This window comes from Arachis ipaensis, chromosome B4 (genome assembly GCF_059453495.1).
Source record: "Arachis ipaensis isolate K30076 ecotype BB chromosome B4, ASM5945349v1, whole genome shotgun sequence".
Taxonomy (NCBI): Eukaryota; Viridiplantae; Streptophyta; class Magnoliopsida; order Fabales; family Fabaceae; genus Arachis; species Arachis ipaensis.
The window spans coordinates 9,572,224-9,584,779 of NC_142439.1; the positions used below are offsets into that span (position 1 = coordinate 9,572,224).

The 12,556-nt window shown below is 31.8% G+C and overlaps 1 protein-coding gene and 1 long non-coding RNA gene across 5 annotated transcripts; both read left to right on the forward strand.

Annotated features, from left to right (window-relative positions):
* The first annotated feature begins 2,917 nt into the window (after positions 1-2,917).
* Positions 2,918-5,422, forward strand: LOC148566619 (uncharacterized). Its single transcript, XM_088484344.1, has 4 exons — positions 2,918-2,936; positions 3,065-3,115; positions 3,299-3,434; positions 3,529-5,422. Exons 1-4 carry the CDS (start codon positions 2,918-2,920, stop codon positions 5,420-5,422), a joined length of 2,100 nt encoding a protein of 699 aa, XP_088340470.1.
* Positions 5,423-8,488: 3,066 nt separating this feature from the next.
* On the forward strand, positions 8,489-11,419 carry LOC148566620 (uncharacterized). 4 transcript variants are annotated; one of them, XR_015880677.1, is made up of 5 exons: positions 8,496-8,763; positions 9,481-10,530; positions 10,618-10,666; positions 10,944-11,002; positions 11,086-11,419. It is a non-coding gene; the product is annotated as an uncharacterized LOC148566620 (long non-coding RNA). The 4 variants fall into 4 exon arrangements; XR_015880675.1 differs by having other exon boundaries at positions 8,500-8,763; positions 9,481-10,022; XR_015880678.1 differs by adding an exon at positions 9,097-9,227 and having other exon boundaries at positions 8,489-8,763; positions 9,481-11,002.
* Positions 11,420-12,556: the final 1,137 nt, after the last annotated feature.

Below are 12,556 nucleotides of genomic sequence, written 5' to 3' on the forward strand. Positions count from 1 at the left end.
ACCCTGAATGAAAAACTGGAAAGGGGACCAAATAAGAGAGGATGGGAAGAGACTAAAATGAATTGAATCCGTGGAAGATGAAGATGGAGCATATGTGCTTGAACAAAAGGGAACACTAAGTAAAAACTCACGTAAAACGAGATGAGTTTAATTTTGATGCACCTATAATGTAAATCGTGTTATATAATCGTATAATTATATCCGTTTTTTATGAACATTTATGTGGTTAATATAAAAAGAGAACAACTAGGGAACCAAAAGCATATAAGCCAAAAACAAGCCAAAATGTATTTGGACTCTATGAAATATCGGATTTTGGTTTGTGCTCCGTGATCCCAGGAGTAGTTTTCAAACATATTATTCAAAAAGTGATTCTAATTAAACGGTTTTGTTTACTTTTTGGCTGATCACCTTTTGGTTCCATATACTTTTCCATATAAAAAATAGTTATTTTTACTGATTTGGCGTCACCTAATTGGATGCACGTGTAAAACTACTTTACAGTGCATCAAAATTAAATCCATGATATGATATGATATGATTTTACTTATCCAAAAATTAAAAGTTTAATTACTTTGCAAGTTTTTATAATTTCATTGAATTTTTAATTTAAGTCTCTATATTTTTTTTTAATTGGGTTCTTATACCATTTAATTTTTTTTAATTAAGTCTCTACCATCGAAAAAAAATCTAATATAATAGAATATTCTATTAAAAAACAAATATGCTAAAATTAAGAATAAAAAACCTAATCTAAAACATTTCAATATTTTTTAAATTCCAAAAATATTCTTAGCATTTTTTCAGATTTAAAAACTTCATGCGTGCTCTCTCATTCCCGCTCTCACCTCTTGCTCTCTCATTCTCGCTTTCACCCCCTCTGCAGATCTAATCAGAATTAACGAAAAAAAATTATGAAAAGCGTATGCAAGCAATGGATCAACGACGGCGAGTATAAAACCAGCAGTGGTCGTGATTGTTGACCTTAGCAAATTTATTTCATTAAAAGCACAATAGTAACTAAAAAGTAGTTAAAGGGTTAAATGATTTAGTGATTATTATTTCTCTATTTTTTTAAAAAGCGTAGCTGATGACTGTTTAAAGTCGATTAAGATACCATTTTTAGACCCAAATTTAACAGCTAAGGTTGATTAAGTACGTACATGAATCTAAATGTAGTTCAAAAAGAAGTAATGAAATATTATTTTAATGAAGAATCAGTATTTTTTTAGTTTCATTAAGGTAGCTTTTTTATTTTCGTGCATCCCACGGTTCAGTTACTAGTTATAAATAGAAGATAGATATATGAGTAGTTAAGATAATTGTATTTTTTATTTTATTTGTATAAATTTAGTAGGTAAATTACTAAATAATCTCGCCAATAAGGTATAGCTCAAATAGCATAATCTCTCCATACTTAATTAAGAGGTCGCGAAAAAAAAAATTACTAAACAATCTCGTTACGTACAGCATTTCTACCAATTTCTGTCAATTTTTGGATAGAAATGGGCATTAACCAGGTTCATTCTTTCTTCTTTATTATTCACTTGCAAATTGTCAAACAGTTTACATTTTCCTCTTGCCTGGATTCTAATTGTAAGTTTTCTTTTTCTGTTGATTTAACAGAAATGCCATGTGAAAAATAAGGATATTAGGAAGTTCCTTGATGGTATCTATGTCAGCTAGAAGGGAACAATAGTTGAAGAGTAGATGGTGAAAGACTAGCTTTTTTTAATTTTATTTTCAACGACGCTTCTGCTGTTCATGGATTGATTGCTTCCTATTTAGTTGTTTGGAGATTATTGAGATTTTGGGTTTTATAATTTTGTGTTTTATCATAGTTATATCATTTTGGAACATCTTATTTAATGTTAGTGCCTCTATATTCATTTCATCATCTGTCATCATATGATTGAATACTAATTGTTAGCACAATAAGTGAAGTCACTTTGATTATCCAGAATGGGAGCTGCAGAAGATTGTAATTGGGAAAGTTGTTGCTTCTTGAACCTTTGCTTTGTTCTATTTGGCCTCTTTTTCTTTGTTTCTATTCTTTTAGATACCAAAAAACTTAGCACAGTAAAGATTCATAAACATTCTAAAATCTGAATTGATACTACCGTGAAAAACAATAAATTTAACACACCTAGTTGTTAAATTATTTTTACTATATAAAGAAATGGTAATTATTTTTTGTGTTGAGAAAGAAATAATAATTAACAACCGAAGAAATTCACCATATTTTTATACCGTGGTGTCATAATCATATTATTTTTTTGAATTAATATTTTACTTATCGAACAATAAAACGGGGTTGTGAAAAAAGAAAAAGAAAGCTATAGTAAGGTTATCACTTATCAGTTATCACAGAATAATAGAAACCAAACTTCATGTTTTTTAAAATGGCATTTTTATCAGTTATCACAGAGTAATATTTTTCTGCTTCTCTCATTGTCCATTTGTTTATTAAAATGGCATTTCTATGTTTTACAAAGAGATAAACCCCTAAATGTACTCACGTAACCATTGTGGTCTTTGGGTTCATGGTGCCCATTTTTTTCCTTCTTTCATATTTTCTGTTTTTACTTTTTTTTAAAGAAAAGATGTTTATTGTTATGGTAGTGGGAAAAATTTTGGGAAAATTATTATAAAGGACCGTTAGGAAGATTTAATTATTAAAAAGGACCTTTAATTTTAAAATTATTTAGAAAGATTTATTTTTTAATATTTAAAAAAAAGGACCAAATTTTTTTTGTGAAGAGACAAATATATCCTTACATTATTTTTTCATTTATTTCTTTTTTTTAACATAATTTTTTTTCTAATTATCTATGACACTCAAATCCTTATTCTTCATCTATAACTCATAGAGACATTTGTTGCTGCCAATCACAAAACTTAAGACCTGAGAGTACCTATGAGTATACTCCTGGCAGGTAAGTTGATTTTCTGGTATATTCTTGCAGAAACATTACTATTGAGTAATATATTTTTTTCAAATTCGTTTTTAGATTTTGTCTCTTCCCTCATTATTGGTTATTTATTGTTTTATATTTTTGCATAGACATGGAATCTACTGTTCGTCGACAAATTTTTTGTTATTTTCACATTGGAGGTAATATTGAAGTTGTACCAAACCAGAAAATTATTTATCATGGAGGAAAAATCATAGGAGAGCTAATTGAAGAAGGATGCACGCATTCAAATTTAATGCATAAGATATGGCTTCGAACCAAGGAAAATATGCAGAATAAACGCATTACCTACACAGTCAAGTTTAACCAATCTCAACTCATAGATCTCATTGATATTGATAGTGTTAACCAATTGATCACATTCAATGATGATACAGCTCATGTATATATCATGGAGGTAGAAAAGACTAACCATGATATTGCACCTCATGAGGACAATGACGACAACGTTCATGACAGGTATGTATTCCAACTGGGTTATCTTTTTATAAATTTTCTTATATTAGTGATTAGTGAATTGCTATGAAATTAATTTAATTTTTTTTATGATTAGTACACTATCAAGTAATTCAACTCAAGGAGTCGATGTCGTTACTAATATTGATGGTCAAAATCCATTGACACCAATTCTATGTACAACCCAACTTGTCCCTACACCTCAGATTATTAATAGCTCTGCTAAGTGGAATGATCTTATAAAGGAAGAAGGACAAATTTTTCAAAATGCAAATAAGCTGAGGAAAGCATTGTTTGAATATGGTATTGCTCATAAGTTTACATACAAGTTCTTAAAGAATAGTCCGGGTAAAATAATTTGTGTCTGCAAGGTTGAAGGTTGTCCGTGGAAATTGTCGGCTTATGCTATGGGAAAAAATACTTCGTTCCTCGTGGTGAGACATTTTATCAAGAATCATAAGCACTCAGCTCAAGATGTATTGGAGAGTACTCACTCTTTCAGATCTAATTTGGTGTCTTCAATTATTGTCGACAAGTTGAGATTAACTCCTGACAAGTTGCCTAATGACATACGAAATGATATTTTCAAGGAATACGGATTTTCACTAACATATCACCAAGCTTGGGCTGCAAAGGAGAAAGCATTAGCTGAAATTAATGGCGTACCTAAAGATTCATATATGCTAATTCCTTGGATATGTAATCGTTTAGTGAAAACTGATCCACAAACAGTTGCAAAATGGACATGCTCTCCTAGTTATCAATTTGAAAAGCTTTTTGTTGCATATGGGTGTTGTGTGACAGGTTTTCTTCGTGGAGCAAGGCCTATATTATTTATTGATGGTTACCACTTAAGTGGTCCATACAAGGGAACTCTTCTAACTGCCTCTACATGCGATGCAAATAATGATTTATTTCCGATTGCGTATGCAATTGTTAGTGCTGAAAATAATGAGAATTGGCTTTGGTTCCTATCTAATTTGAAAGAACTAACTGGGTCAATTCCAGTTACGTTAATATCTGATAGGCATCCATCAATTATTGCAGCTGTGGAGCAAGTATATGACAGGGATAGACATGCTTATTGTTATCGACATGTGAAAGAAAATTTTTGTGCAGAAACTAAAAAATTACAGAGGGGAATACGCGGTGAAGTAAAAGAAGATGCAAAAAAACTACTAGACGCAGTTTGTTATACCCGTTTTGGCACAGAATTTACAGAAGCTGTGGAACAACTTCGTGCATTTTCACCAGAACTTGCAAATTGGTTAGAGACTAAAGGAGATATTAACAAATGGGCAAAGTCTCAATTCCCTCATCGACGATGGGACCTCATAACTACCAATGTAGCTGAATCATTTAATTCATGGATAAGAAAAGAGAGGACTCATAGTATTTGTGCTTTAATAACAGAGCATAGAGACAAACTTGCAAATCTGTTATATACTGCAAAGTTAGAGATGACTAAATGGAAGAATGAAGTTGGGCCAAAGATTGATAAAATATTGATGGAGCATGTAGCTAGAAGTGAGTTTCTTAAAGCAGTGAGATATGGAGATCATAATGTTATGGTTAGAGGGTCAAATGTTGATGTATGTGTGAATCTACTACGCATAGAATGTACATGTCTTGAATGGCAAATGACTGGAATTCCATGTCCACATGCTTGTGCTGCAATTAAATTATTACATGGCAACATCTACACCTATGTAGAGGAGTGCTATCTGAAAAGTTCACAAGAAAAGATTTATGCGAGCAGTATGATCCCAATTGAAACTCATGATATGCCTGATGTCAACAACCTGACCCTAACAGACTGGGAGAATAATATTTTTCTTATGCCACCTACAACAACTCGTCCTCTGGGAAGACCATGCAAGAAGCGTCGAGAGTCACAATTTCAAGATGTGCATGTTTACAAATGTAGCCGATGTGATCAGAGTGGTCATAATCGTTCTAAATGTAGAAATCCTAATCCAGAAAAAATATGAATTTCTTTTAGGTAGTTCTAATTTTATAGATTGTCACATTTAGAATTGCAATATTGGTTTTTCTTAAGTTATGCATATTAGGTGATTCTGCTGAGTTTCTTAATTGTATCTACACTTAAACTTTATAGTTTTACTTTGATTTTTAATTAAATTTGTGTAATCTTACACTTGAATTTTATAGTTTTACGTTGATTTTAATAGCGTTTATGCAAATATGCACTTGGATTATGCAACAGGTTTGGCTTTAGTTCTATTATGCAATTCTGCATTAAAGTTGCTGCACTTAGTAAATAAAAATCTGCAATTTAATTTTTTCTATGATTTTGCACTAATGTTCTGTAATTTTCTACACAAACTCTGCAATTTTACACTGAAATTGTGTAACTCTGCTCATAGTTAAACAAAACAATCTTAGAAAAAGAAACACTTTATAAAATTTTCAATTGATATTTTCATTACAAGTCAAAGATCCAATGAATAATTGTGCTTCCATACCAGTCTTCCAGTAAAATTAGATCACTCTAATGTTTTCATACTATTATTCCTTATGCTTCATTGATAGCCTTGATAGTTGCTAGTTACTAATAATCATGGACAATGATCATCACACTCATCAAAAAGAAATTCATATTTCAAATCAATTCAAGTTCATAGACTCAATGAGGCTGTAGAGAAACATTTCAGCTTCTCTTTCAATCTGTTTTCAAGCAAGAGATAGAATTCATGTTTGAAAGTAACCTAATTCTCCCTACAGCCATGTGTACTCAATGATATTTCAATGTAGATAATACATTTCACTCTAATCAACTCTTTGAATTTTCAGATAGGGAGAAGCCTATAACATAGAAGCCTACTTTGCACCTAAAAGTGACTTAATGATAGTATCACTCATACCATCAAGATAAGGGAACAAGTGACCAGATCCTTTGAGTTCATGATACTGAATTCAGGGAAGATTTTCGGCGATGTATCGTTGTACTATAACAGGCACCATCAAATCTTTCTCTCTATGCCAAAGAAGATGGACAGAAGCTTCATTATTTGGAAACGGGTTTTCAAGATCCAAAAGACTAAAATCTCATTTACCAAATCCAATATTTAAGTCACGGTGGAAAGTCTCGTATTCTCCTTGCTGTCTTGCCTGAGCCTGTAGAAACAAAGTATAAAGTGAAATCAAGAACTTTGGTTAATTCTCTGGCAAAACAATCACCATAAACTTTTATTATTATAACCAATATAAATTATTTTAGGTCACTAAATTGTAGCCACCTAAAGGCTAGTAGTGATACTTACCACATGACCCTTTTTATTAGACCAAATTGTTGAAGTAAGCTCTTTATCTTTGAAATCCTGCATTTTTTTGTGTAAACATAATTAAGAGTCATGACATATAATCAGGTTCTTCTAATTAGACAAATAGGAAGAAATGCTACAATCATAAGCAACGCCAAAGCATTGTGTTTAAAGTCCATGAAAAATTTTAGAACACAAGTTTAGAAACAAAAACTGATCCATCTTTATTTTCAGCCTCATACCAAACACACATTGAACATAAACCCTTCAAATTCAGATTCATTCATTCATTAATGTATTTTTCAATATAGACAACAAGTGTTATTAGAGTTCTTACTGGGGCCAAAGATAACGCTCTTAACATCAATAATGCACTACTATATTCATTAAAAAAACTGTAACTTAGATTTTGTTTAATGCATATGCCCTTATAACTTGAAAGAAACAAAATTGAAAATCGCATAATCAGTAAAACAAAACAGTGAGTCAGTGACTAATAGCATCATCAGGTTTGAATTAAGGCATTTCCAGATCACACTAAAATCTTATTCATGAATTGAAAATTAACAAACTTCATCATGTATTGCAGTTTTCACCTTAAAAGCTATACAATTTTTAATTTCAGGGATACTAATATAGCTCAAAAGCTTAAGGCAGGGACTTGAACCTGAAATAAGCGTGTGGCTTTGGGGAGCTTCAGGTGGGGCTTGCTGCTGCGAGCGACTGGAGGAGTCAAAGGAGCGATGGTCGACGAGGGATGAATGAGTTTCACCGCCGGCGACGAGCTTCAGAAGACGATTCTACCCGAAGATGACGATTTTGCCTCTGACAACTTTGCTGGATGGTGATGAAGACGAATCTCTTTTGACGCGACGAAGACGGCATCGATTCGGCCTCTGATACGACGATTCTACCTTTGGCGAATCTTCTCAAGCGCGCGCCACCGACGTTTTCCTTAGGTTGGATATGGAGTGGGTTTGAGAACGGGTGAAGAAGATGGGGAAAGAAAACAAAGGGAAGGAGAAGAAAGATTATTGGATATTATTGTCTTTTCATTTTTCATTTTTTTGTTTTTATTTTTAATAATATATAAATTAGTCCTTTTTAATAATTTTAAAATTAATAATCCTTTTTATTAATTAAGTTTTATTAATGGTCCTTTATATTAGTTTTCCCAAAAATTTTTTGGTGGTAAATAGTAATAGACAGAAGAAGATGATGTAAAATCTGTGTGGTGTTGATAGTAGTGGATGATCAATCTATTCTTTTTTTTTTTTAAATAATGCTGAGATAATATAATTTTTTTAAAAATTTTGTTTCTTGGCTTTATCTAATATAATACACATCTTGCCATTTATGCCTTTAGTCTTTATTGAGAAATAAAAATGTCTTACATCAATATTTATTTTAATATCTTGAGAGTAATTTTATAATTCAATAAACAAATTTATTAAAATAGAAAAACTATGTATCCAATAAAAAAAGATTTTGATGTAAGAAGTTTTAGATTTTTTTTTTTAGGTCTTTTTGGAGATAAGAGGGCTCCGCACTTAGTTGTTACATTGTTTTTAAAATAGAAAAAAAAATGTTAATTTACCCTAGAAGATTTTCATTATATTTTATACTGTGGCATCATTAAATATACAGGCAATGGATTTCTTGCTCCATATTTTATGTGGGAGTATCATTAACCCACTTAAAAATAATTATAAATTGAACCCCTTTTTTTTTTTTTGAAAAAACTAAAAATTAGAAATTGACCTCTGTATTTATTAACTTTTACACTTTTCCCTTTTTAATTTTGATCACAGATTCAACGTTGTAAACCATTTGCTCTGATAGGGTTTTGCCCTCTTTCAATATTGATTGCCATGGTCTCTTCCTCTTCCTCTGCCGTCTCTCTCATCCGCTCATCTTCGCCGTGCAACCCGCTTCCGCTTCCACGGCCGCCGTGCCACCCGCTTCTCCACGCCGCGCAACCCACTTCCCCGCCGTCGTGCAACCCGCTTCCCGCTGCCGCACAACCCGCTTCCCCCGCTTTCTATCAGGTAACATTTTCACCCTATCTCTTGTATATATATATTTTCTTGCTTCTTTCCAAACTCAGATTCTATTTAGTTTATTTTGTTTTATTGCTTTTTCTATGGTAAGGTTTTTGTGAATTTGAATGAAGTTTAATTTCAATTTGTGTTTGATATATGTTAAAGAAACTTTGTTTCAGTTGTTTATCAGTGATTCTATATTTCTGGTTCATATGTGCTGTTTCTTCTTATTTATTGGTAACAACCATAATTTGATTGATTCTGTATGTGTATATTAAATTTGATTTCTTACTAGCTAGCTAGCTTGCTATAGTGATATGACATTATTATTATGCACAGCTTCGTATTTAGGGCTTAAAGAGTTTTTGCCACCATATTTGGATCTAAATCTCACAAATCAAGAACTCATCTCAGGAGTCAGCTTTGCCTCTGATGGTTCTGGTTATGACACACTTACACCAACTCTCAGTGTATCTATAACACTACTCTCTTTCTTTATCTACATCTTATTTATCACATGCCTGAAATGGTTATAATTCCTTTTTATTCCTCAAATATATGTTTCATGCCTAGCTTTAATTTGTCAATTTGGTTAAAAATATTTTTGTACAAAATTACTTACCTAAATCCTCTTTATGTATAGATATAGATGGATAGAAGTATTAAGTATACATAGATTGGTTAATTTTTCTGAATTTGTATTGGTTTCTCTATCAATTGCAGAATGTAATTTCAATTCAAAAACAGTTGGAACATTTCAAAGAATACAAAAATAGGTTGGAGAGGATTCTTGGTAAACAGAAAACAGAAGATCATATGAAGAACGCTATATTTTTCAGAAGTGCAGGGACAAATAACTTTGTTATTAATTATTTTACATTGCCAATACGAAGAAAGACAGGGGATAAGTTATTGTTTGGAACGGTGTAGAATTGAAGGAAGTAATTGGTATCCAGAGAAAGAGAAAGAAGAGGACAGAGGATAAGTTATTGTTTTGCAGCATGAAGCAGCAGCTACCTGGCGTTGATGCTAAATTGCAGAAGATTAAAGAGAAGAGAAGAGAAGAGAAGAGAAGAGAAGAAAAGAGAAGAGAAGAGAAGCATTTCTGCTAGGGTTTTTCATTCAATTTCATTCACCACCATTCTCTCATCCTCTTCCTCTGCTGTATCTCTTGTTCGCCAATCCTCGCCGTCACAACACGCCTCAGATGACGCCGCAACCTGCTTCCGCCGCCGCCGCGCAAGACGCTGCCTCAACGCTTGGAGGTTAGTTAATCATTATGCCATTTCAATTCATCATTTCGTATGTTTTTTTCTTTTTTGGGTGATAATAGTGATGATATTGCTGTGCTACTCAGTAGTTAGGAGGAATGTTATTGCCATGAAATCGAAACAAAATTGAGTGTAAAGGCCAATCAAATCTGAACGTTGAACCATTCCCTTTTCAACGTCAAAACCTCAACTAGCAAAGTAGATGACTGAATCAAAGAATTTTACCTTTATAACAATAATGATTGCATGTCTATATAAATTTGTTTCCAGTAAAGTTATAATTAAATTCTTGTGCAGATGTGTGAATGTGATTTCATACAAAATAATATTTTTCCTTTGTATAATTATGGCCTCATGTCCATTTTAACCCCCTTCTTGGCTTTTTGCACTTTGCTATTCCTTTTTTCTTGCCTTTACTGCAAGTCCATAACCATATGATATGATATGAATGTCATTTGATAATGACTTGGATGACCACATGAACATTGAAGATGACTCACTAGTAAGTATTTTTACCAATGAGTTATGACAAAGTTTTAATTGCTGCCTATTAGCTAGTACTAATGATATTATATTGTTTATATTGTAGGTATATGACGAGAATGCTTCGTACAATAGCAATGAAGTGCTGTAATATGGTATAGTATTTTGGTTTAAGGTTGTGGAATCCTTTATTTCTGGTTTAAGATGCTAGTTAGGAATATTTCATGTAAATTTATTTACAAAGGCCATGTAACATGCGAGATTTAACTTGAGCATTAGACCATACATTAGGTTCCAAAAATTGACTCCCATAGAATTCATTGTAAACATTTTCTCCCTTCCCCCTTTCCTTTTTAAATCCTGTTGTAATTTCAATTAAAATTATTCAATACGATATGGTTAATTTTGATCTTACCTGTAATTGTGTGACAGTTCTGATCTGCAATTAGCAATAGCCTTGCAACAACAGGATATCACTACATTCCAAATATGTATAAGCCACTGCCTTTTCACTTTCATCTTTCTTTCTGGTTAATTTTTATGAATCTAAGATGAGTTTGTGTTGTGAAATTAGATTCTGAGTTTTCAGATTCTAAGTTTTCAGATGGCTTTAAGATCAAGGAATGCAGGACTGTCTACTAATAGCAATAACGCAGAATGGATTGAACCATGATCTTTAGGGCAATTGCTTTTGATGCTATATTCTTTGGTGTGTCTTGTTGGATTTATCTTAAACTAGGCTAATATCTTTGGTCCTATATGAAGTATTTGGTCAAAGAAAACTATTCTGACCAACATTTTTAATTCTCCCAGTTGCCCTTACCAACATTCATCTTTCATGTTCATGTCATTTGGAGTTGGTTTTTACTTTTTACCATTAAAAAAGGAAACCGGCATTCCTTCTGAAACCATCTACACTCACATTTTCAACGTCTCTTTCCTAACTTTCTTTTTGTATGGAATTTCTAAAAAATATTTTTTTTAGGTGAGTACTATTGTTACTGCATGATAAGAGCTAAACACGAGCTCATCTCTCTTTCTTTTTGGTTTTCAATAATTTTTGCTTCTCTCTTTGATTCGGTGCCCATCAAGAAAGATTGTTTTTCGATTGCAAAAATGTAAATATATTATTTTTAAAAATATTAAAATTTAAAATTTTAAGAGTAAAATTCTACTTTGATCTTTAACCATTTACCAAAAGGATATAGCGTAATTAGTGAATAGATCATTATTATCTAAATTTCAAGTAATTTTGTACTTATAGTTGTAAAATATATATTATACAGTTTATTTTTTTACTTTAATAAAGATGAGTTCATCATAAAAAAATTTTAAAAAATAAGGTAAATAACACTAATGATTTTTAGTTTTATCCAGAATTATAAGTTTTTAATAGGATAATATAAAAGTGATACACAATGAGAGAGATAAAAAATAATCATACAAATAATTGATCTATCTTAAGTTATATAATACAATATAACTTCATACAAATAATCATATAAAACTACAAAGTACAACATCAATCATAAAATAAAGTAACACAATTATTATTCACTTGAGTGAGGAGGAAGAGGCAAGACTTTTTTAGAAATATTCCAATATTGCATCACTGCCATGCAAATATCATAGTATATTGGTCTATGCTGCAAGGATTCGCAAAGCACTTGGATAACAACTTATATGCACTCTGGTTGTAATATTTAAGACAGAATTCATCATTGTTGACATTGAGCCTGCAGTCATCCATTTTCCTTTAAAAGAAAACAGAACTGAAGTATAATCTAGCCCGTAGGTACATTCATAGAACTGAAGTATATCTCATGAAAAGTAAGAAAAGTAAGAATAATAGAAAAGACTCAAAGAAAAGTATATCTCATAAAAAGTAAGAAAAGGCTCAAAGTGGTCGCAGCCTCGCAGGAATAATCTAAGCCCGTAGGTACATTCATAGGTTGAGGGATATGTTACCTACAATCAAATTATAACCAAACTTAGTATAAAAAAGGCTCAAAGTTTGACAATAATGTCAATTTGCTTATATAACT

Coding starts and splice junctions, on each gene's coding strand:
- LOC148566619 (XM_088484344.1), top strand. Junction 3,116..3,298: donor TTGTTATTTTCACATTGGAG/GTAATATTGAAG, acceptor CTCAACTCATAG/ATCTCATTGATATTGATAGT. Junction 3,435..3,528: donor GACGACAACGTTCATGACAG/GTATGTATTCCA, acceptor TTTTATGATTAG/TACACTATCAAGTAATTCAA.